The sequence below is a fragment of the Chelonoidis abingdonii genome, chromosome 11 (genome assembly GCF_003597395.2).
Source record: "Chelonoidis abingdonii isolate Lonesome George chromosome 11, CheloAbing_2.0, whole genome shotgun sequence".
In the NCBI taxonomy this organism is placed as follows: Eukaryota; Metazoa; Chordata; order Testudines; family Testudinidae; genus Chelonoidis; species Chelonoidis abingdonii.
Genome location: NC_133779.1, coordinates 1,802,157 through 1,826,159, shown reverse-complemented (window position 1 = coordinate 1,826,159; position 24,003 = coordinate 1,802,157). Strand labels below are relative to the sequence as shown.

General features: G+C 63.4%; 1 protein-coding gene across 1 annotated transcript; it reads right to left on the bottom strand.

Moving 5' to 3' along the window:
* Positions 1–18,949: 18,949 nt before the first annotated feature.
* On the bottom strand, positions 18,950–22,354 carry CCDC97 (coiled-coil domain containing 97). The gene is made up of 5 exons (XM_075070592.1): positions 22,297–22,354; positions 21,103–22,005; positions 20,223–20,465; positions 19,833–19,962; positions 18,950–19,548 (listed from the first exon to the last, which is right to left on the bottom strand). Exons 1-5 carry the CDS (start codon positions 22,337–22,339, stop codon positions 19,362–19,364), a joined length of 1,506 nt encoding a protein of 501 aa, XP_074926693.1. The 5' UTR covers positions 22,340–22,354; the 3' UTR covers positions 18,950–19,361.
* Between the last annotated feature and the right edge of the window lie 1,649 nt (positions 22,355–24,003).

The following is a 24,003-nucleotide window of genomic DNA, read 5'->3' as shown; positions in this document are numbered from 1 at the left end:
CCAGCTCCGTCCCTCAGCCAACAAGTTACAGTAAACGTAATTGACCTAATGACTCCTATCTTAGCCTGGCTTCCCGGTCCGCGCCCTCCCTGGTTTAGCCTGACCATTATTGTCGTGGTCCTGGTCCCATTTGTAACCTGGCATAGGTAGGCAGGGTGAGCCTAGAAAGAGGTACTCATGGGTGATAACTGCTTATTGTCCTGCCTTCCGGCTTCTCGAGCCGTGTCGATGGAGGTGATCTGGCGCGTAGCAAGCTACGAACAAGCACGCTCTGCACGGAGGACAAGCCAGGCAGGCTAGTATCTCGCAGCTGCGTTAGAATGCATCCAGGATGACGGCGGTTATGAGCCTCAGGTCGCGTCAGAACAAACCGTAGCCCACCTCATCTAAGAGCGGTCCGTGTTTCACCACAAAGCACCTTGATGCTGAAAACGGGGTCCTGTAAACTACTTGCTACATGGTACTCCCAAGCTATCATTTGGAGCCCACGTACTCTCCTTGGTAGAGCATGGTTAAATCCGATGTGTACTTCCACACCATGTACATCAGACCTCGCAAGCGAGAAGATCGATCTGAGATTCTCTGCAAATGTGAACGAAGGTGGTACTGCTGCGCCAAGGGTGGGGTAGAGAAGAAAAGGTGCAATTGCATCGTTGAAGTCCTGCCCATGATACCCCGGGATACTTCACCCCACTCAAATTCAGTTCACATGTGGCGAAGTCTCTGCCCACCCATATACGGAATTTCCACTTAATGAATCTGCCTCCTGCCTGCCAGTGTGGAGAGAGAGACAGATGATAATGGTATGGAAGGGGCACAGTCCCCCCCTAAGTGGACTAGTCCCCAAGGTATCTGATGAGGGGTGGCACTCGCCCCAACCCTCGTCTCTACGCGGTTCTATTTCGCGCAGTCGAGAGCCTCCTGTCCCGATAGGAGCAGGTGTCTTCATTGAAGGAGGGGCAGCCTAATCTAAGTACATACTCCTCGGCCCTCTGCCCTGTGAGTCGAAGGTGGCGGATGCTCTCAGGGACATGGCAGCATGGCTGCGTGCGGACAAGAGTGTATATCCTGGTCCTGTCGTTCAGAATGGACAAGGCTACAAGCACATAACATGCGTGTAGGGCTAAATGGCCCATCATCATCAGCCCACCTGCCTGTCTTCGAGCCAGGTGAGCATGCCAAGGACCTTCACTGTAAACTGTCGACCGTACGAGGCACAGATGCGAGAAGGAATACGCGATGTGTCACACGTTTCGGTCCCTGTGCGAGCGTGACTCGGAGATCCATGCGTGTGAGGCGAAGAATTCACATTTCTACAGTGCATTTCTCGACTTCAAATGCGGTCGTCATCACACCTGGTTGTTCTGCGCTCGACGAAGGTTCCTGTCGCTACAAACCTAGGTGAGTGTCCGGGTCAGACCTCATTTCTCCAGTATCCAAGGTTTCACTCATCTACTCTTGAAACAGGTACTCTGGATTTCCTTTTATTTTTCAACACCTCACTACCATTGCTGCTAGTTCAACTTTAAAAACATAAAACACATAGCAAAGCGTTCTCGCAGAGTCTGATCACATCTGCTATGAACTGCTCCTGTGCGAAACATTAATATAAGATATTGCTAATAAAAAGCTGCAAACATCTGGATGTTAAACTGATAGAGATTTAAACGGCGGACAGCAGGATAGATGGTGCCAGATTCTGTGCAGCTTGACACTCTTAAGTAGGTGCAGCATAAACTGCGACAAGCTCAGGGACGAGGGGCGGAGGGAATGCTAAAGTGCGGTTGAAGATGCTTTCTGTGGTCCCACAAGCCGCATATTTAGCTCTCTTGGGGTCTACATTACGACAGCCTCCTGGGGCATGGCCCTAATAGGTACCAATGCGGATCTGAAATCTCTGAGTGCCTTAAAATCTTCCTATCCTACTCCAGCCAACGCACGCGATCCACTCCCTACACACGAGCTTATGGGCCAGTCCCTGGTGCCTGCACCTAGGGCGACTCCTACCCCAGGAACACAGCGCTATGCTGCATCGGACATATTATTTCAATTTACTACAGCCGGGGCAAGAGCACAGCTGCGCGAATCTCACCCCAGGCTTCCTGCTTGCAGCCCACTCCCTTTCTTTCCAAGCTGTGACCAACTCCTGCATGCATTTGCCTCGACGAGCTATTCCGCCTAGCTATTTTATTGCGCTTGGTTTCTTTGTCTGACTTCAGTAGGGGCCAAGGATTCCACCTCTCTTTAGTGAAAGCCAGCTGCATTTATATACAGGAACCAAATATCTTTACTAATGAGCTTTTCATTCCTTATGCGTACTAACAAGTTAGCTGGGTAAAAACTGAGTGAGTGGAGCTCTGGCTCTAGCTCTTGGTTTGTGTATATTCCCTGCCTGTTTCAGTCCGCACGCTATGTGCCCTACTCATCTTGGATTGTCCTGAAGAAGCATGCAGGAGAGGACACAGGACAATAACTCAGGAAAAGAAGCTCTACTTGCCCTTCCCACATACCTGCCCCTCTAATATTTTACCACAGTTCCTGAGGAAAATCAGTGACTGTTCAGCTTCTTCCCCCACTTTCTGGCCCCAGAAGACTGCTGTGCCTAATCTTGAAACTAGTACCCAAGAGGAGCAAGAAGGGCAACAAGAAACAATGGTGACTTCATAACGCAGATAGCTCAGATCCGGAAAAGTGCTGGGGGCCGTGGGGGGGGGGGGGGAGTGAGGAGAGACGAGCAGCGAGGAGAGAGAGAGACGCCCTGCTCGTCAGTATTGCTTGGTGCCAGGAATGGGGCCTGATCTTCTGCAGCAACGATGCCAGCAGCCGCGTTTTGTCAGTTTCTGCGGCAGGGGGAAACTCCTGCGCACCTTTACTCAGTTATCTCCTCAGCGAAGTCCTATTTCAGCCAGTGACCTTGCAAACAAGGGGCCCTGACCTTGCTGCTGCCCCAGGTGCATGCACTACAAATAAAAAGTTAAATACCATGATAAGAGTTATGCCTGCCATTAAAGACTGCCAGGACTTAGGAAATCATAGAAGATATAGGTTGAAGAGACCTCAGGAGGTCATCTAGTCCAAACCCACTGCTAGAAACAGGACCAACTCCAACTACAAATTCATCCCAGCCAGCGGTTTGTCAAGCCCGGCGCTTCAAAAATCCTCTGAGACTGAGATTGCGACCTTCAATTAACTTTCATTTATGTGCTAGCTGTGTCTTAACTTGTTTTCCATAAACCTTATCACCTCTTTTGCCACTATTTTAATTGTCAGCCTTACTCAAGCACCTCAACAGGCTGGGACATGAATGGCTTATCACTATCCCGCATCATGCTTGCTTTCCAAAGGAAGTGGCTTTTGATGCCTATCAGAGTACAGGACTGGTCCTCAGGGAGACCTGGGTTCTAGTCCCAGCTCTGCCACTAGCCTAATGAGCGGGTGACCCGTGGGCAAGTCACTCTATCTCAGTTCTACCTCTGATTTCCCTCCTCTGTAACAATGCCGTCGCTGACGATGCTTCATCTCCACTGACATGCCTTAGCGGGGTGGGGGGGGGCGAGGAGCTGACCAGGCCATCTGGGTTGCTACCGCCCTGGGGGCTACGGGTGGGAGCCCTGAGGATACCACTCTGGAATCTGCCCCCACAGGCTGGGAAAGGCACCGGGGTGGGGCTGAGCCGGCCATGGGGCCAGTGGGCGGCCCCTGGGGATCTCAGGGGCCAGGGTGAACAGTGACACCCTGCAGGGCGAGGGGGGGCTGGGGAGAGCCCCAGAGAGGGGGCAGGGTGGGGTGTAAGATATGAGATCATGGCGGGTAGCAGAGGTGGGGCCCAGTGGTTAGAGGGGTGGGGTGGGGGCTGGGAGCCAGGCCTCTTGAGTCCTATTCCCACCCCTCCCTGAATCACGACATAGCAGCTGGCTCTGTGGGGTTGCAGGATCTGGCACTGGGCTCATGGCCAGCGTGTTCCTAATGAAGTGAGGGGCTGGGGGGCCATGGATGCGAGCCAGGCCCTGGCCGGGGGCGGGAGCTGGACCCCGTAATGGGCCACAGGCTCAGAGCTGCTTCCCCAGCCCTGGGAGCGGCTGCGGCAGGGCCGTGGCTGGCAGTGGGAGGGACAGGAGCTGGCTCGCTTCGCCCTGGGCTAGGGGTGGGTCGATCACCCAAGGCAGGCTGGTACGGCTGGCACCGTGTCCCTGGTAGACACCAGGGGAACAGCAGCCGCGAGCACCTCAAAGGCGCTTTTCACCACAAAGCACCTGATGCTGAAACGCAGCCACCTCTGGGGGGCAGCACGGCTGCTGTTAACACACGAGGTCAGACCCGGAGCTCCGAATCCTGCATGTGACCGAGGGGTGCAGGATGGAGTCACATGACTGGGCCAGAGCCGGGATTCACCCACAACTCCTGGGGAGCCAGCCAGGAACTTTCAATGCCCAGCACGTGGAGTATGGAAAATGGGGCACAGTGCCCCCTAGTGCTGCCAGGGAGGGTGCCCCCCACCCCACAGCGCTGTGCCCGGGGCTCCGTCCGTGGGGCAGGCTGAGAGGGAGCAGGTTCCTGTGGCTGGGGTGGGGACTTTGGAGCCAGGCCCATGGCCTCCTGCTCCAGGGACTGCTCCTGGAGTGAGGCAGGGCCATGCAGAGGGGAGGCCCAGACACCCCCCTGCTCTGACCACCAGCCCCGACTCCCTTCCCAGAGCTGGGGACAGAACCCAGGAGTCCTGGTTTCCGCCCCCGCCTCTGGCCAGCACCAACATCTGGAGACCACAGCCTGCCCCTGTTCTGAGCCCCTGCTGCCCACCCGGTCCCACTGCGGTCGGGGTGAGCAGGGCCGGAGCCCCGGCCCGCCTGTGGGGGCCTCACAGACCAGCACAGGGAGGCCGACGGCGGAGGATCCTGAGCGCCCCCACAATCCAACGGCTGTTCAACTTTACTGGGGGCACCATCCAGGCTCACAATGGGCCACAGAGACTGAGCCCCCCCCCGCCCCTGAGGGGGGCAACCTGGAGTGGGCCCTTTGGGTGACGCTATGACCCTGGGCGCCCCCTTCACCCCCCCCGGCCCCACTCTGCGTTCCAGCCCTGGGACCCGCTGCCACGTTGGCACATAACCACCCCCTGCAAAGCTGGCTTCATCCCTCCCTCCTGGCTGGCCGGCCGGCGCTGCTCCAGGCCTGCAATTATCCTGCCCCGCCCTCGCCAGCCTGCACAACTCACTGCCCCCGGGGAAGCCGGGCAGCGCTGGCACTATGGGCGTGGGGGGGCTTGTGGGTTTAATCACAGGTCCTTCTTCCCCTGGCGCTGACTGATACCAGCGGCTTCAGGGGAAGGGGTTTCCCGCGTGACCCCAGTCAATCACTGCCTGGCCCTGTGCCTCAGTTTCCCCATTTGCAAATGGGGATAATCACCTTGCCACCCTTGTGTGTTTAGACTGGAAGAGTTTAGGAGCCAGGACTGGTTCACACTCAGTCTGGGCAGCGCCCGGCACGATGGGGCCTTGATCTCGGCCGGGGTCTGGGCAATGCCCGGCCTGACAGGGCCCCGATCTTGGTCGGGGTCTAGGCAGCGTCCGGCATGACGGGGTCCTGATCTCGGCCGAGGTCTGGGCGGTGCCCAGCGCAATGGGGCCTGATCTCAGTCGGGGTCTGGGCAGCTCCCAGCCTGTTGGGGCTTGATCTCAGCTGGGGTCTCGGCGGCGCCTGGCCCGACAGTGCCCTGATCTCGGCTGGGGTCTGGGCAGCTCCCAGCCTGATGGGGCCTGATCTCAGCTGGGGTCTGGGTGGCGCCCGGCGCAATGGGGTCTGATCTCAGCTGGGGTCTTGGCGGTGCCCAGCGCAATGGGGCCTGATCTCAGCTGGGGTCTGGGTGGCGCCCGGCGCAATGGGGTCTGATCTCAGCTGGGGTCTCGGCGGTGCCCGGCGCAATGGGGCCTGATCTCAGCTGGGGTCTGGGCAGCTCCCAGCCTGATGGGGCCTGATCTCAGCTGGGATCTCGGCGGTGCCCGGCGCAATGGGGCCTGATCTCGGCTGGGGTCTGGGCGGTGCCTGGCGCAATGGGGCCTGATCTCGGCTGGGGTCTGGGCGGTGCCCGGCGCAATGGGGTCTGATCTCAGCTGGGGTCTCGGCGGTGCCCGGCGCAATGGGGCCTGATCTCAGCTGGGGTCTGGGTGGCGCCTGGCGCAATGGGGTCTGATCTCGGCTGGGGTCTGGGCAGCTCCCAGCCTGATGGGGCCTGATCTCAGCTGGGGTCTCGGCGGTGCCCGGCGCAATGGGGCCTGATCTCGGCTGGGGTCTGGGCGGTGCCTGGTGCAATGGGGCCTGATCTCGGCTGGGGTCTGGGCAGTGCCCGGCGCAATGGGGTCTGATCTCAGCTGGGGTCTCGGAGGTGCCCGGCGCAATGGGGCCTGATCTCAGCTGGGGTCTGGGTGGCGCCCGGCGCAATGGGGTCTGATCTCGGCTGGGGTCTGGGCGGCTCCCGGCCCGACGGGGCCCCGATCTCGGCTGGGGTCCGGGTGGTGCCTGGCCCGACGGGGCCGTGACCTGGGTTGGGGCCTGTGGCTGCTCCCATAACGCACTGAGCAGGTGAATACAGACGAACCCGTGGTTGTTACATCTGTCCTGGTGGGTGGCCTCAGACATGGACCCTTTCAATCCCTTTTGGCTGCTCCTGACCCAGGTCAGATCCCAATTGGCCCTGTGTCCATCACTGGGGTATCTGAGCCCCTCAGGCCTCTGGGGGGCAGTGCCACCCTCTGCCAGATGGGGAAACTGAGGCTAGAAGCAGGGAGTCCTGGCTCTATCCACTAGACCCCGGTCAGAGCCAGCCCTGGCACCCAGCAGCATGGCTGAGGCTGGGGGGGGTCGCTGGTGTGAGGAGCCCCCTCCAGAGCCCAGGTCTCTGCCGCTCCCAGGCTGCTGACCCATGTTGCAGGCATTTCCTGCAGCTCGCGCCATGGGAGGCCGGGGGAGGCGGGAGGCGAAGGCAGAAGTTCAAAGCCGGCCCCAACCGCAAGGCAGCTTTCCCAGGGCTGAGGGAGGCCCAGGAGCCTGCCCAGCTGTGAGCGAGCCAGGCCCCGTCCTAGCAGCAGGGTCCCCCACCACGGGGTGGGGGCAATAGTGAGGGCCTCCCCCCAGGCAGGACCCTGCTGCCCCCCAGGTTCTGGGGCTAAATCCAAATCCAAACTCAGGGTGCTGGGAATCTTTCAAGGGCTGCAAATAGAACCCAGGAGTCCTGGCTCCCAGCCCCGCCCCCCTCTAACCACTATCCTCCACTCCCCTCCCAGAGCTGGGATAGAACCCAGGAGTCCTGGCTCCCAGCCCCCCTGCTCTAGTGCCCCCACCCTCCAACCCTCCCAGAGCTGGGATAGAACCCAGGAGTCCTGGCTCCCAGCCTCCCTGCTCTAACCACTATCCCTCACTCCCCTCCCAGAGCCAGGAGAGAACCCAGGAGTCCTGGCTCCCAGCCCCCCCCCCGCTCTAACACACTATCCCCCACTCCCCTCCCAGAGCTGGAGAGAACCCAGAGTCCGGATTCCAGCCCCCCCCCCGATCTAACCACTACCCAAGTGGCTTTCCACCCCAAGAACTCCGGCTCCCAAAGGTGAAGTCACTGCCGCGGTCAGGGTGTGGGCTGGCCGTGCCTGCCCCCGGGAGCCGCGTGCGGGTCCTGAGAGCTGGGTCAGCCCTAGGCGTAGGCTAGGCCTCCCCGCCTCCTCTCTGGACTGGGCCAGGAGCCCTGTCCGGAGCCCCGCACACTCTTGGGTGGCTGCTGGCCGGTGAGCCTGGCCCAGTGGGCCCACGCGCCTTCAGACCGATGCCAGGTGGCTCCAAGCAGGTGCAGGGGGAGGGCTGGGAGCCAGGACTCCTGGGTTCTCTCCCAGCTCTGGGAGGGCAGTGGGGGATAGTGGTTAGAGCAGGGGGGCTGGGAGCCAGGGCTCCTGGGTTCTGTCCCCAGCTCTCAGAGGGGACTGGGGGATAGTGGTTAGAGCAGGGGGGCTGGGAGCCAGGGCTCCTGGGTTCTGTCCCCGGCTCTGGGAGGAGAGTGGGGGCTGGTGGATAGAACAGGGGGGCTGGGAGCCAGGACTCCTGGGTTCTCTCCCAGCTCGGGGAGGGGCGTGCGGGGGTCTCACTTCAGTCTCCCTGCAATGGCCCAGGCCCAGTCATGCTTGCCAGACAGGCTCAGACAGACGGGCTGGGGGGAGGAACCCCGCCAGGGCCTGACTCGTCCCCCCAGGACACGAGTAACCCCGGCGGGAAGTGAGTGGGCTGGACGCTGCTCATCTCCCGGGGGTGGTAGGACCCAGCCGGGCTGGGGGCGGGGGGCGAGCCAGGGGCCTGGACAGGACTCGGCCCTGGGGGTACAGACGAGTGGGTGGGGGACGCAGGCCGGGGGCTGTGGGAATCACAGTGACGCCAGAGCAGCTGACCCAGATGTTTGGGTATTTGTGGAGCCCAGAGTCTCGCCCAGGGCACCCCCCTCCCCTGGGCGGGCCCCTGTGCCAGGCCGGGCGGGGGTTCCCCACAGGCCCTGCAGCCGAACGGACCAGACAGACCCGCCTGGGGTGGGCGGGAGCCGCAGAGGAGGAGCCTGGGAACGGTTCCTGCCACAGTCCCAGGATTTCACTGCTGAGGGGCTGTCCCCTCAACATGACCCAGCTGCGAGGCTGGAACTGCCTCCCAGCTCTGGGAGAGAACCCAGGAGTCCGGGCTCCCAGCCCCCTCCCCTGTCACTGGCAATTCCTGCGTCACTCCCCGTTTTACCCACCTTTACAGAAGTTGCAGGACGTCTAGTGGGGCGGGGCGGGGGGGGCGGAGTGCCTTGGGGCAGCTGCTGGGACCCACCCAAGGAGGCCCATGGGAGCGCAGCCCGAGGAGTCTCTCCACCAGCTGGTAGCAGTAGTGGGTTGTTATCCTCCCTGTGACCAACTACTAGATGGCAGAACAGGGCTCAACTTTCACAGACGGATCAGGGCCCCTCAGAGGGGACAGGCCCCCTGCCCCTCCCAGCCAGCCAGCCAGTCCCTGCCATGGGGCCGGATCGGGCCCAGCGCGAAAAGCCCCAAGCTCCCCATCCCCAGGCCAGCCCGTCACCCTCAGGCCTTATGTTCCCCTCCCCCTGAGCAGCCCAGGGTGAGAAAGGCCCCCGGGGAGACCCCCCCCGCAGCGTCAGGCCGCGTGTGCAGGGGCCAGGGCCTGGGAACGGCCTGGTTTCCATCAGCCTGCGGCCAGGGAAAGTGGAGGCAGCAGGAGCCTCAGACACTGACCAAGGGGGAAAGAATGTGTCAGGTCTTGGGGGAGGGGGGGGCTCCTTGGGTCCTCCCCTCCTCACACGCCTGCCCCCCAGCTGAATTCCCTTTCTCCTCCATCACACACATCCCGTCCCCTCAGCTGACCCAAGGTCACACAGTGAGTCAGGGCAAAGCCAGGGATAGAACCCAGGAGTCCTGGCTCCCAGCCCCCCCTCTAACCACTAGACCCCACTCCCCTCCCAGAGCCGGGAGAAACCGGAAGCCTGGCTCCCAGCCCCCCCCTCTAACCACTAGGACCCATCCCCTCCCAGAGCCAGGGACAGAAGCCCAGGAGTGCTGCTCCCATCCCCCCCCGCCTCTAACCACTAGACCCACACCCCTCCCAGAGCAGGACAGAACCCCGGAGTCCTGGCCTCCCAGCCCCCCCCCTGCTGTAACCACTGGACCCCACTCCCCTCCCAGAGCTAGGGAAGGAACCCAGGAGTCCTGGGTCATTGTTAGACTTTCAATTTGCTGGGGCAGGGACTGGATTGGTCTGTGGAGCACTCAGCGTATTGGGGCCCTGCACCTGGCTGGGAGCCCCCAGGGCAAGTGAGTGGAGGGAACGAGATGCAGGTGTGCAAGGAGCGGTGGGTGGGTGTTTCCGTGTGCATTTGTGCACCCATGTGTGTCTGTGTCTATGCCGTATATATGTATCTATAGGTAGCTTTGCACACCACTCACTGCCCTCTAGAGCCCGCATCCAGCACTGCAAGTTGTGTGTCATATCCCCTACACTGCTCACCCAGAGGAGTGAGTCTCCTTTCACACAGAGGACTGGGCTATATGATCAGGGGTCCCTGGGTCATATCCCTGAGGCTGCTGCCCAGTTGTACGTCCCTGCACCAGGACAGTTAACCGATGCTCCAAGATGTCCCTGGATGCTAATCGCCCCCACTCACATGCCCAGTGACATCCTAGAAGGGCTAGAACCAGTGAGAGCCGCAGGCATTAACAGAGTCATGCCAGGCATTGCTCGGAGGGGCGAACGCTCATACCCACCCTCTCAGCTGGGCAGCCGCGCGGCTCCATTTCAAATAGCTGGAATTCCTGGCATCCTGAACAGACAGTTCCCTGGGGATGCCGGGCCGGGTTTGCTTCCTGTGGGGTGGTGCACTCACGAGATCCCGCGTCAGGGGCTTTCCCAGCGGCCGGCCAGGCCTGTGCCCTGGGTCTCTGCTCTGGCAGCCCAGGATCTGGTCTAAGCTTCCAGCTTCTGGGGCCAGGGACAAAAAAGCTCAAAAATGTGACGCTAGGTGTCTGCAGGGAGCCTGAGCCCATCGCTGGGTGGGGGAAGCTGCCCCGAGTGTGAGTGTGAGTTATGCTGCCTGGATCTGCAGGGAGCCTGAGTCCGTTGCTGGGTGGGGGGAGCTGTCCCGAGTGTGAGTGACGCAGCGACGCTGCCTGGGTCTGCAGGGAGCCTGAGTCCGTTGCTGGGTGGGGGGAGCTGTCCCAAGTGTGAGTGACGCAGCGACGCTGCCTGGGTCTGCAGGGAGCCTGAGTCCGTTGCTGGGTGGGGGGAGCTGTCCCGAGTGTGAGTGACGCAGCGACGCTGCCTGGGTCTGCAGGGAGCCTGAGTCCGTTGCTGGGTGGGGGGAGCTGTCCCAAGTGTGAGTGACGCAGCGACGCTGCCTGGGTCTGCAGGGAGCCTGAGTCCGTTGCTGGGTGGGGGGAGCTGTCCCGAGTGTGAGTGACGCAGCGACGCTGCCTGGGTCTGCAGGGAGCCTGAGTCCGTTGCTGGGTGGGGGGAGCTGTCCCAAGTGTGAGTGACGCAGCGACGCTGCCTGGGTCTGCAGGGAGCCTGAGTCCGTTGCTGGGTGGGGGGAGCTGTCCCGAGTGTGAGTGACGCAGCGACGCTGCCTGGGTCTGCAGGGAGCCTGAGTCCGTTGCTGGGTGGGGGGAGCTGTCCCAAGTGTGAGTGACGCAGCGACGCTGCCTGGGTCTGCAGGGAGCCTGAGTCCGTTGCTGGGTGGGGGGAGCTGTCCCGAGTGTGAGTGACGCAGCGACGCTGCCTGGGTCTGCAGGGAGCCTGAGTCCGTTGCTGGGTGGGGGGAGCTGTCCCAAGTGTGAGTGACGCAGCGACGCTGCCTGGGTCTGCAGGGAGCCTGAGTCCGTTGCTGGGTGGGGGGAGCTGTCCCGAGTGTGAGTGACGCAGCGACGCTGCCTGGGTCTGCAGGGAGCCTGAGTCCGTTGCTGGGTGGGGGGAGCTGTCCCAAGTGTGAGTGACGCAGCGACGCTGCCTGGGTCTGCAGGGAGCCTGAGTCCGTTGCTGGGTGGGGGGAGCTGTCCCGAGTGTGAGTGACGCAGCGACGCTGCCTGGGTCTGCAGGGAGCCTGAGTCCGTTGCTGGGTGGGGGGAGCTGTCCCAAGTGTGAGTGACGCAGCGACGCTGCCTGGGTCTGCAGGGAGCCTGAGTCCGTTGCTGGGTGGGGGGAGCTGTCCCGAGTGTGAGTGACGCAGCGACGCTGCCTGGGTCTGCAGGGAGCCTGAGTCCGTTGCTGGGTGGGGGGAGCTGTCCCAAGTGTGAGTGACGCAGCGACGCTGCCTGGGTCTGCAGGGAGCCTGAGTCCGTTGCTGGGTGGGGGGAGCTGTCCCGAGTGTGAGTGACGCAGCGACGCTGCCTGGGTCTGCAGGGAGCCTGAGTCCGTTGCTGGGTGGGGGGAGCTGTCCCAAGTGTGAGTGACGCAGCGACGCTGCCTGGGTCTGCAGGGAGCCTGAGTCCGTTGCTGGGTGGGGGGAGCTGTCCCGAGTGTGAGTGACGCAGCGACGCTGCCTGGGTCTGCAGGGAGCCTGAGTCCGTTGCTGGGTGGGGGGAGCTGTCCCAAGTGTGAGTGACGCAGCGACGCTGCCTGGGTCTGCAGGGAGCCTGAGTCCGTTGCTGGGTGGGGGGAGCTGTCCCGAGTGTGAGTGACGCAGCGACGCTGCCTGGGTCTGCAGGGAGCCTGAGTCCGTTGCTGGGTGGGGGGAGCTGTCCCAAGTGTGAGTGACGCAGCGACGCTGCCTGGGTCTGCAGGGAGCCTGAGTCCGTTGCTGGGTGGGGGGAGCTGTCCCGAGTGTGAGTGACGCAGCGACGCTGCCTGGGTCTGCAGGGAGCCTGAGTCCGTTGCTGGGTGGGGGGAGCTGTCCCAAGTGTGAGTGACGCAGCGACGCTGCCTGGGTCTGCAGGGAGCCTGAGTCCGTTGCTGGGTGGGGGGAGCTGTCCCGAGTGTGAGTGACGCAGCGACGCTGCCTGGGTCTGCAGGGAGCCTGAGTCCGTTGCTGGGTGGGGGGAGCTGTCCCAAGTGTGAGTGACGCAGCGACGCTGCCTGGGTCTGCAGGGAGCCTGAGTCCGTTGCTGGGTGGGGGGAGCTGTCCCAAGTGTGAGTGACGCAGCGACGCTGCCTGGGTCTGCAGGGAGCCTGAGTCCGTTGCTGGGTGGGGGGAGCTGTCCCAAGTGTGAGTGACGCAGCGACGCTGCCTGGGTCTGCAGGGAGCCTGAGTCCGTTGCTGGGTGGGGGGAGCTGTCCCGAGTGTGAGTGACGCAGCGACGCTGCCTGGGTCTGCAGGGAGCCTGAGCCCATCGCTGAGAATGGGAGATCTTCCCCGAGTGTGAGTGATGCAGGGTCGCTGCCTGTATGTGCAGAGAGCCTGAGCTCTTTTCCCAGGCATCTCAAGGGAGGGGTTAACCTCCTGCCCCACGGCTCTGGGGGCCCTGCCAAGCACCGCTGGGGGATCAGGGTGCGGCCAGAGCCATCTCTCTTGCTGGCCCACTACTGCCCTTCTGCCTCACTGCCCCACAGAGGCATTAGGCAGGGCCTGGGCCCTAGATCACACCACAAACAGGGCCCCAGAACACAGCCCCTCCGGGGGGTCTGACGACATTTGGAGTCTGGCGCTGCCGGAGAATCGAGTCCCTGTGCCCCCGCCGGTGGCTTGGGGCCCCCTCGGCGTGACCGGGTCCTAGCGTGGCAGGGAAGGGTATCGGCCAGGCTGGTGTGAGTCCCAGGAGCTGCCGGGGGCCTTGGAGGGGCAGGAAGAAAATGGGGAAAAGCCCTTGGATGCGTGACCCTCACCAAGCGACTAAGGAACCTCATCCCCCCTCCCCATCGATCGGTCTTTAAAATGCTCTGGGGTGGCAGAAGGGGGGCTGCTGACACCGGCCGGGGCATCTGGGGTATGGGGGGGCCCAGCTCCACTGGCATCCAAATCCCCCCAGGCTGAGACAGCACCAGGGGGCTCTGCATGCGCACGCACACACAGAGGACACGCACACACACACATGCACACTCACACACACACACACTCGCCCGGTGCTGAGATGCAACCATCTTTGGGGTGGGATGTGGGAGCTGGTTATTCGGGGATCCCTCGCCTGGCACCGAGATGCAGCCACCTCTGGGGTGGGACGCAGGGGCTGATTACCTAGGGATCCCTTGTAGAGATGCAGCCAGCTCTGGGGTGGGACATGGGGGCTGCTTATCCGGGAATCCCTCGCCCGGTGCCAAGATGCAGCCAGCTCTGGGGTGGGACGTGGGGGCTGGTGATCCAGGAATCCCTCACCTGGCGCCCAGATGCAGCCAGCTCTGGGGTGGGACGTGGGGGCTGGTTACCCAGGGATCACTTGCCGAGATGCAGCCAGCTCTGGGGTGGGACGTGGGGGCTGGTGATCCAGGGATCCCTCACCTGGCGCCCAGATGCAGCCAGCTCTGGGGTGGGATGTGGGGGCTGGTTACCCAGGGATCACTTGCCGAGATGCAGCCAGCACTGTGGTGGGACGCGGGGGCTGGTTACCCACGGACCCCTCGCCAAGATGCAGCCAGCTCTGGGGTGGGACAGCCCCGTCTCAGCAGAGCGGTTGCAGAGGTCATGAGGGCACGTGGAAAGCAGCTGTGCTCGTGGCCACAGGTCCTGGGGCTTCTCCCAGAGTCGGCGCCGCACAACTGGGCCAAGCACCTGCCACAGCACCCTCAGGGGACCAATAGCAGCAGCTGCTGCTGGAGCAAGAAGATTTGGGGCCCCATGGGGCGCTGGGCTGCAGGGAACGGGGAGGGGGGCTCGACGGGAGGCGCTGTGGGGCACGAAGCAGGGCAGGCGCAGCAGGGGGCTCTTTCCCTGGCAGGCAGATCTGGCCCCAGGGCAGCGCTAGGGGTCGCTGTGGGGCAGAGAGTGGAGTGGGGGACTCAGGAGGGGGCACTGTGGGCAGGGAGCAGGGTGGGGGAAGCAGGAGGCGCTGTGGGGCAGGGTAGGGGCAGTAGAGGGCGCTGTGGGGCAGAGAGTGGGGCTGGGAGCTCAGCAGGGGGCATTGAGGGGCAGGGGGCTCAGCAGGGGACGCTGTGGGGCACAGAGTAGGGGGTGGGAGCTCAGCAGGGGGTGCTGTGGGGCAGGAAGCAGAGCAGGAGCAGCAGGGGGTGCTGTGGGGCAGGAAGCAGGGCGGGAGGGCTCAGCAGGGGGCGCTGCAGAGCAGAGAGCAGGGCAGGGGAGCTCAACAGGGGGCGCTGTGGGGCACAGAGTAGGGGAGGGAACTCAGCAGGGGGCCTTCTGGGGTGGGGGAGCTCACAGGGGCGCTGTGGGGCACAGAGTAGGGGAGGGAACTCAGCAGGGCCCTATCTGGGTGGGGAGCTCAGCAGGGGGCGCTGTGGGGCACAGAGTAGGGGAGGGAGCTCAGCAGGGGCCTGGGGGCAGGGGGCTCAGCAGGGGGTGCTGTGGGGCACAGAGTAGGGGAGGGAGCTCAGCGGGGGGCATTTCTGTGGGGCAAGGGGGCTCACAGGCGTGGGGCAAGAGCTAGGGGAGGAGCCGCAGGGGCACTGCTCGGGGCAGGAAGACGAAGCGGGGCACGGGGGCGCTGGGGGCACGGAGCACGTGAGTGGAGGCCCCTGTGGTCATTTCAGGCTGGGCCACCACAGGGGCAAGCAGGGTGATGTGTGGGGACGCCCAGCCCCCGCGGCCAAGGAGCTGGGGGGATCAAAGGCGGGGCGGGCCGAGACGTTAGAAAAGTTTCCAAAACTCGCTCCCAGCGAGAGGAGCTCCGGAATTTCCATGGAAATGCCCCTGGGGGGGTGAGTCACTGCCGGAGGCCCCGCAGCCAAAGTCCATCCCCACCCCCTGCAGTGGCGTGCCTGGGGCAGAGACTTGTGGGGCTGGCAGCCCTGGAGGAGACTGATATAAACTGGGCTAGTCCCTGCTCCCCTGGTGGCCCTCACTCCGGACCCGCAGAACCCCTGCTAGCCCAGCCCTGTCCCCAGCACTGCCGCTGCCCTTGCCGACCGCAGCCCCCTGCTAGCCCAGCCCTGGCCCCGACCAGCCCTGCCGGTGCCCCTCACTCCCGACCCGCAGCCCGGGGCTCCCCACTCTCCGCGGTGCCCTCGTGGGCTAGCCGGGAGCAGTCGCTGACAAAGCCGCGCTGGCAGCACCTGAATTACCCAGTGCTGGGGACAGGAATAGCCCAGCCGTCCCCCCACCCGGCCCTGACAGGAGCCCCAGGGACCCCCCTGTGCTACCACCCCTTGTGCTTCCCCTCAGAACAGCCCTGCTGCGGCTGCCAGCCCCCACCCGAGAGCTGGGGCTCTCCCAGCACCTCCGCACCTGGCTGGGGGAGATCAGGGCCCCGCCACGCCGGGCGCTGCACAGACAGAGGCAGGGGGCTCCCCCAGATCCTCCAGCACATCACTGATAAAGCAGGAGATAACCCAGGAGTCCTGGCTCCCAGCCCCCTGCTCTAACCAATAGACTCCCCTCCCCTCCCAGAGCCGGGAAAGAACCCAGGAGTCCTGGCTCCCAGCCCTGACTCTGCTCCCTGCTCACCCTGCCCCCCAGCTCTAACCACTACACCCCATGCCCCTCCAAATGGTTTGTGGGAGCGGTTGCAGTGGTGGCGTGTGGATGGCTGGAGCCGAGATGGGGTGTGTGTGTGTGTGGGGGGCAGCTGTGGTGCAGGCAGGGCCCAATCCTGGCAGGAGCCTGCGATCGGGGCTAGGTCCCCACAGCCGAGCTGGTGGGGGCTCCCCGGAGCACAGGGAAAGAGCGAGGTAAGGAGGGACCAGTGGGACAAGCTCCCTCCTCCTGTCCCTCCTGTGCCAACTCTGCCCCCCAGCTCCTGCCATGCAGCACCTGTGCTGAGCCCCGGCAAACTCGTCGCAGGCAGAAGCCCCCCAGGGCCAACAGGATCAGCAGCCCCCTGCAGCTGGGTCCGGGCAGAGGGCTCCCTGCTGAGCGCTGACCTCAGAGATCCTCGCAACCGGGCGCCCCACAAACATGCAGCCCCTGGGGGCGGGATCCACGGCAGCAAAGAGCCAGGGCAGGGTCCTCGTGTTTCGCACCAGGGATGGGGATGGGGACAGGGCCTGGCCTCTCTCGGGGGTGCTGGCCAGGGTGTAAGAGTCCCAGCCACTCCCCAGGGCACAGACTCAGCAAAGGGGGCCCAGGGGCCGAGTGACCCCAGTGATCTGCCACGTGCCCTGCTGCCCCCGCCCCCCGTTCTCCCACAGTCTCTGCTTCGACCCTGGGGCCAAGCGGGGCCAGAGCCAGCCCCGGGCACCCAAAACACGAGGGCAGAGATGTGTCTGTGTGTGTGTGTCGGGGGGGGGGGTGAGACCCACATAGGTGGGCAGAGATCACCCCCCCACATCCCCCAGCATCCGGCTGGCGCTCACTCCAAGCTGACGGAGGCGGCAGTACCGAGCTGACCCCCCGCCCTGAGTGCGGCCGGGCGGTGAGAATCACCCACTGCTCGCTCCTTCCCCAGGGGGCCCCACCTCTCCCCGCTGCCAACGCCGGGTCTGATCTAGCGGCGGTGAGTTCCACGGGACAGCTGGGGTGAGGAGTCAGGCCCCTGAGAATCTCCTCACACGGGGTCACCCCGGCTAAGGGGCAGAGCAGGGGTGTGGCACTGTGGTTATTCTCTGCCCCCAGGGGCGGATCTCAGATGCTGGGGTGCCCTGCCCCCAGGGGGGTAGGGGGAGCAGAACTGAGAGCAGCTCTGAGGCTGCTGTAATTGACACAAGGGGCCAGGCCTGTGACGCAGGCCCCAGACAAGGAATCCCGGGCAGGGACCGAGCTGGGCCTGCCCTGGGGAACTGGCTTCCCTTCCTGAAGAGGAACCTGGCTGGGGCAGGTATTTCCTGCCCAGGCTCCGCACCCCTGAGCAGTCAGCTGAGCGGCAGCACCCCCACCTGCCGGTGGAATTTCCCACAGGGAAGCTGGGACGGGATCGAAAACCCCAAAAGGAAGTGAAACCGGTGAGGGAAAGTGAGTCACCTGCAGGGATCAGGAGGCTCGATCAGGAGGCTCAGCTCCCCCGCCGGCTAGCGGCACGGCGCCTGATGGCAAATCCCCTGGTGGAAGGTCCCTGCGCTGGCCCCGGCCCCCCTCCCCCAAAAACAGCAGAATCAAGCAGAGCCTGGGGCTGCCTGGCAGGAGCTTGGCAGGGCGCTGAGGCTTGGAGCTTCCTGACCACTCAACAGAGACTGACTAGCACCTGGGGGAAGGGAAACTGAGGCACGGAGAGGCAAAGTAACTCATCACAGAGCGAGGGGCCAGGAGCCCAACCCGGTTCCAGCAAACCCAGTGGTGATGCTTAGGCAGTGCTCCCCTGGCACAGCCAGGAACAGACCCGCCCCTCCTGCTCTACTCACTAGACCTGACTCCCCTCCCAGAGCTGGGAGAGAACCCAGCAGTCCTGGCTCCCAGCCCCCCTGTTCTAACGCACCAGACTCCCCTCCCCTCCTAGAGCCGGGGATAGAACCCAAGAGTCCTGGCTCCCAGGCCCCCTACCACCTGCTCTAACCACCAGACCTCACTCCCCTCCTAAGAGCTGGGAGAGAACCCAGGAGTCCTGGCTCCCAACCCCCTGCTCTAACCACTAGACCCCACTCCCCTCCCAGAGCTGGGAGAGAACCCAGGAGTCCTGGCTCCCAGCCCCCCTGCTCCAACCACTAGACATCACCCCCCTTCTCAGAGCCAGAAGAGAACCCAGGAGTCCTGGTCCCCAGCCCCTCCCGCTCTAACTACTAGACCCCACTCTCCTCCCAGAGCAAGGACAGAACCCAGGAATCCTGGCTCCCAGCCCCTCTGCTCTAACCACCAGGTCCCACTCCCCTCCCAGAGCCGGGATAGAACACAGGAGTCCCAGCCCCCTACCCTCTGCTCTAACCATTAGTCTCCACTTCTCAGCCTGCAGAGATCCCCCATTGGCAGGGCTGCTGTCTCTCACCCACTCTGTCCTTAGCCTCTGCCATGGCAGCCTGTGTGGGGGGCAGCTGGCACCAGCTGGGCTGACATGGCCAGGTCATGCTCAAGCAGCCTCCAGCCAGGGCACCCAGCAGGCACCAACCTACCCGCCCTGCAGCACAGCGCCAGCAGAGCTATCCTGTGCGCTCACCCAGTGCCTTGGCCTGTGCTGCCCCCTGCTGGCACCCGGCAGTGCATGTAACCGGGAGAGAACCCAGGAGTCCTGGCTCTCGGCCCCCCCTGCTCTAACCACTAGCCTCCACTTCTCTCCCAGAGCTGGGGAGAGAACGCAGGAGTCCTGGCTCTCGCACCCCCCCCTGCTCTAACCACTAGCCCCCATTCCTCTCCTAGAGCTGGGGAGAGAACCCAGGAGTCCTGGCTCTCGGCCCCTGCACTACCTGGTGCCCCAGCTCAAGCTGCAGGATTTTCAAGCCGAAAGGACCAAACTGCTGCTGTTGCAAAACCTGTTATTGAAAAGCTTTAATTGTGACCATGCTCTGCTGCTGCCCACCCCCCTCTCCAGGCCTGCCCCCGCCCCACAGGCCCCTGCCCCAGGCCAGCCCCAGCAAGGGGGGGGCCGTTCCCCTGAGTGGCTGCTTCCCGGTGCAGCCCTGGGCCTGGCCACGCGGCTGGGACACTTCTCGCCCTGGGGGCCCGGAGGCTCAGAGACAGGGCCAGGGCAGAATCTGGGCTGCCCCGAGAGCCATGGATGTGGGACTCACACAGCCCATGGGGGTGGGGGTGCCCCAGTCCTGGAGAGAAGGGGGCAGGGACCCCCCTGACATAAAGGTACCTGTCTGGACTGGCTCACAGGTCAGGAGCAACCTGGGGCGAGCATATGGGGAAAGGATCCCAGGTCACAGACTAGGAGTCTGGGTTACTGCACATGAGTTGCGTCCCGCCCTCCAATCAGGGTGCCAGGCTTTGGGGGGGGCGGGCAGGGGACCCCGTACTCTGCCTCCATCTCCTCCGCCTCCTCGGACTCCTCGCCGTCAAAGTAACGCTCCTCCTCGTCCCGCGACACAATGTCCAGATTGTCGAACTCCGGGTTCTCGTCCACCTCGCTGGGAGAAAACGAGCCCAGAGCTGTGACCTCGGGGACAGAACCCAGGTGTCCTGGCTCCCAGCCCCCCTGCTCTGACCAGTACACCCCACTCCCCTCCCAGACCCAGGACAGAACCCAGGTGTCCTGGCTCCCAGCGCCCCACCCACCCGGTCTAACCACTAGACCTCTCTCCCTCCTAGAGCTGGGACAGATACAGATTGCCCCCCTCCCACCAGCCCCACTTCTGCTGTCCCCCCCCGGGCAGTGGCCCAGTGAGTGACACCCGGCACCCGCCCCCCTCACCTGTAATCAAAGTCACCGTCCTTGCCGTCCAGGAAGCGCTGGTGCATGCGGCTGGTGAACTCCTCCCGCAGGAAGGCCTTCTCCTCTGTGTCAGGGACCCAGGCGTCCGAGGCTGAGCTGGACTCCTCACCTGACAAGGAGAGAGGGCACGATCAGCAAGGAGGGGACGGATACCAGCCACAGAGCCAGTGACGGGATGGCAGATCTCACTCCCCTCCCAGAGTGAGGAGGGAACTCAGAGGAGTCCTGGCTCCCAGCCTCCCCCATCTCTAACCACTAGACCCCACTCCCCTCCCAGAGCCAGGGAGAGAACCCAGGAGTCCAGGCACCAAGCCCCCTGCTCTAACCACTAGACCCCACTCCCCTCGCCCAGCCAGACTACATACTGACCTTCGTCGTCATCCTCCTCCTCCTCCATGCAGGCGTCCTCCTGCTCCTGCTGGATGTGCAGCCGCAGCTGGAGCATCTGCTCCTGGTAGGAGTCGAGCAGGACGCCGGAGAGGGAGCAGGGGCTGGCCAGTGGCTGGTTGCCCAGGGCCAGCAGCTCCTCGTCGCTCAGGTACTGCCCGATGTACTGCTCATAGAGCAGGGGCTCCCGCGCTCGCATCTGCTCGTCGCTGAAATACTCCCCCCCTGCAAGGCAAAGAGAGCGTGGAGGGGCCGGAGCCACGGCACCAGGGCTGGGGGGCTTCTGGGGCACTCCAGGGTAGATGCAGCTCCCACTCCCTTCCCAGAGCTGGGGACAGAACCCAGGAGTCCTGGCTCCTGCTCTAACCATCAGCCCCCACTCCCCTCCCAGAGCCGGGATGGAACCTGGGAGTCCTGGCTCCTAGAAACCCCTGCTCTAACCACCAGCCCCTGCTCCCCTCCCAGAGCTGGGGAGAGACCCCAGGAATCCTGGCTCCCAGCCCCTCCCCCCCCCGCTCTAACCACTAGACTCCACTGCTCAGCCTGCAGAGATCCCCCACAGACAGGGCTGCTGTCTCTAACCCACTCTATCCTTAGCCTCTACCATGGCAGCCTGTGCCGGGGCAGCTGCGCTGACATGGCCAGGTTGTGCTCAGACAGCCTCCAGCCAGGGCACGCAGTGGGCACCGACCTACCCCCCCGCAGCACAGCGCCCCCTAGCGCTGCCGCGGGGCATTGGAGTCAGCACCGACTGCCAGGGGAGGGCACCCCCTGCTGGTCCGTGCCCCATAGCATCAGGACCAGCGTGCCACTGCCTGTGAGCAGAGCCCCCCAGTGCAGGGAGGGGCAGGCGGCCCCGTACCTTTGATGAGCTGCTGCAGGGCGGCGTACCTCTTGTTGCGCACCCGGGTGTGGCCGGCCTTGCCGCGGGCGGCCCGGTGCACCTCATCGCAGTAGAAGCGCACTTCGTAGCGGGCGGCCAGGTGGGCGAAGCAGCCCAGGTGCTCGACGCGCAGGGCCCGCCGGAAGCGCTCCAGGAAGACCACGGGCTTGTCCCGATACAGGGCCCGCAGGATGGCCAGCTTCTCCTCCGCTGTCAGATCCGGCTCGTCCTTCTGCTGGCTGCGCACCGGCAGCGGGCTGTCGGCCACGGCCATCAGCATGGCCAGCAGGGCCTGCTCGCCCACCTCGGGGGGACCCACCGGCTCCTGGGCCCCGGACTCCTTCTGAGCCAAACCCGCAGCATGGCTGGGCTCCGGCATCCCTCTCCCCCACTGGGACGGGTGCTGCGGCCGTTCACCGAGCCGACTGCTGTCGGGTGAATGGTCACCTAAGGCTGGCAACGCCTGCATCCCTTCCCCCCAGCGCGATGGGTGCCGGGGCGGGTCGGTGACCTCGGTGTTCTTTGGGGGCCGGTCCTGTGGGACTGGGCTCGCCGGCACCTCCTCCCCCCAGTGCCACGTCTGCCGAGGGGAGTCAGTGACCCCATTCCTCCTGGGGGGATGGTCCCCCAGGGCTGGGCTGTCCATCATCCCTTCCCCCCAGTGCGACGTGTGCCGGGGCGGGTCGGTGACCCTGTTGGCACTGGGGGGAGGGTCCTGTGGGGCTGGCCTGTCCATCATCCCTTCCCCCCAGTGCGACGTGTGCCGGGGCGGGTCGGTGACCCTGTTGGCACTGGGGGGAGGGTCCTGTGGGGCTGGGCTCTCTGCCAACGACGGGGGAGGCACAGCCTCCGGCTCCTGCTGCTCCTGGGCGCCGGCGCTACCTGCAGATGAGACCCGGAATTAACGCTGGGCCGCCGGGCTCCCCCAGGGGGGTTCAGGGCTGACCTGGGGCGGGGGGGTGGGGGGAAGGGACCCCACAACCAGCCTGATCCCCTCACAGTAATGGGGGGGCTGCTGGGGCCATGTGGGCCCCACATCCAGCCCCGCCCCCAGATGACGGGGGCCCCGCGGGGGGGGGTCAGGGCAGATCTCGGGGCCCCAGGGCCGCCCCCAGGTCGGCGCAGGGTCCCGGGGGACCTCTTTGGCCGTGACACCCCTGCCCGGCTTCTCACCCGGCGGGGGCGGCCGCGCCTGGCCCCCCACTTCCGCCTCCATCCCGCGCGCCGCTCCAGGCCAAACCGGAACTTCCGGGTCGCAGGTCCGCGGCCAAAAGGTCCCCCCCGCAGGGAGGAGGGAACGCGACCCGGCCACGTTAGTTCCGGGCCACGTCCGTTCCGCTAGGGGTGGGGAAGGGTCATTGTTTGTGCTCGAGGCTCATTCAAAAGGGGGAGATTGGGGGGCAGCCCCCACCCCCACATCATCCGCCCAGGGGCAGCTGCAGCTGCCAGGGGACTCCCTGCAGATACAGAGGGAAATCTTGCTGCAGGGGGACTTGGTCCCAGGCAGTGCAGGGATCTGATATTTCATGGGGTGGGGGGCTCCCCCCGGCCTCACACCTGCCACTGGCTGAAAGCCTGGCAGAAGGTAAATTAACCACTGGAACAACTTACCAAGGGGTTGTGGCTTTTACATCAAGCCAGGATTGGTCCCCCCCCAAAAGATCTGCTCAGGTTCAGACAGGAATTAATGCCAGGATGTTCTCTGGCTTGTTGTACAGGAGGCGAGACCACCGCAGTAGGCCCAGTCCCCTCAGGCTTTGTAATCTGTGAAATGCCAGGGAAAATACACCAAGGTGGTAGTACAAACTCCAGAAGCCAGCTGAAAAATCCATTCAGAGTAGACTGGGAGGTAGCATGCATTCAATCAAGGGCTAATAGCTAAGAGGGTCAGGGACACAGTCCCAGGCCCTGGCTGCTTCTAAACCTCGGACTGCCAAAAGCTAAGAGTGGACAACAGGGGATGGATCATGCTGTTGCCCTGCTCCGTTCATTGCCTTTGGAGCATCTGGGAACGGTCGTTATCAGAAGACAGGACCCTGGGCTAGATGGGGTTCAGATGCTGCTGCATGGGGAAGCGAGCTAGTGGTCCAGCAGGGTGTCGGAGGGAAAAGAGCAGAGGGATCTATACTTTTTGGTGGACAGGTTACCCACCAAAGGCTTTGCTGAGTGAACAGGCTTCCCTGGAGATGCACATTTTATTCCCCTTAAAGGTGACAAGCTACCACCGATCTCTTAGACCATGCTTTTCACATCAGTAGCTCTCTGTGCTGTACCAGGGAGGTGTCAAAACGCACCTCCATTCTGAGACAGCAAGTGCAGAGTGCATTGCCAGAGGGGCAGGGAGATTTTCACATCCAGGGCATCTTATCCAGCTCAGCTCTGGTTAGTGCCTCCATCACATCATATTATCCTGGTTGGAATGATTGCATGGCCTGTTCCAGCTCTGCACACAAGGAACCTTCCCAGAAGACTTTGTCCTCCCCATGTTTCATAAACTTCACTCATTTAGCAAGAGCAGGGCTCACTGCAGCTTGGTCTGCCTCCCTCACCTCCCCCAGGAAGGGAGCTGTTTCAACAACGAGAGGGGTATGACTGCTGCCTAGTGGTGTAGGCTCGGAAGGAGCAGATCACTGCCAAAGGTCAATTTCACTGCACACACCCACTACCAAAAAATATTTCCATCAATAAAAATGTACAGCTAGGCAAGAAAGAAAAATGCTGCTTGACAACGTGGAATCTGATTCAAGGAATTTACTTTGTATATTCTGACAATTTGTTTTAACGGTTACACAGCGCTAACCTCCATGGCTCTCCTTCAGTAACTGTCTGACCCTCCCTCCAGCATTTCCCCAAACAGTGAAAATCTACATCACTAAAAAC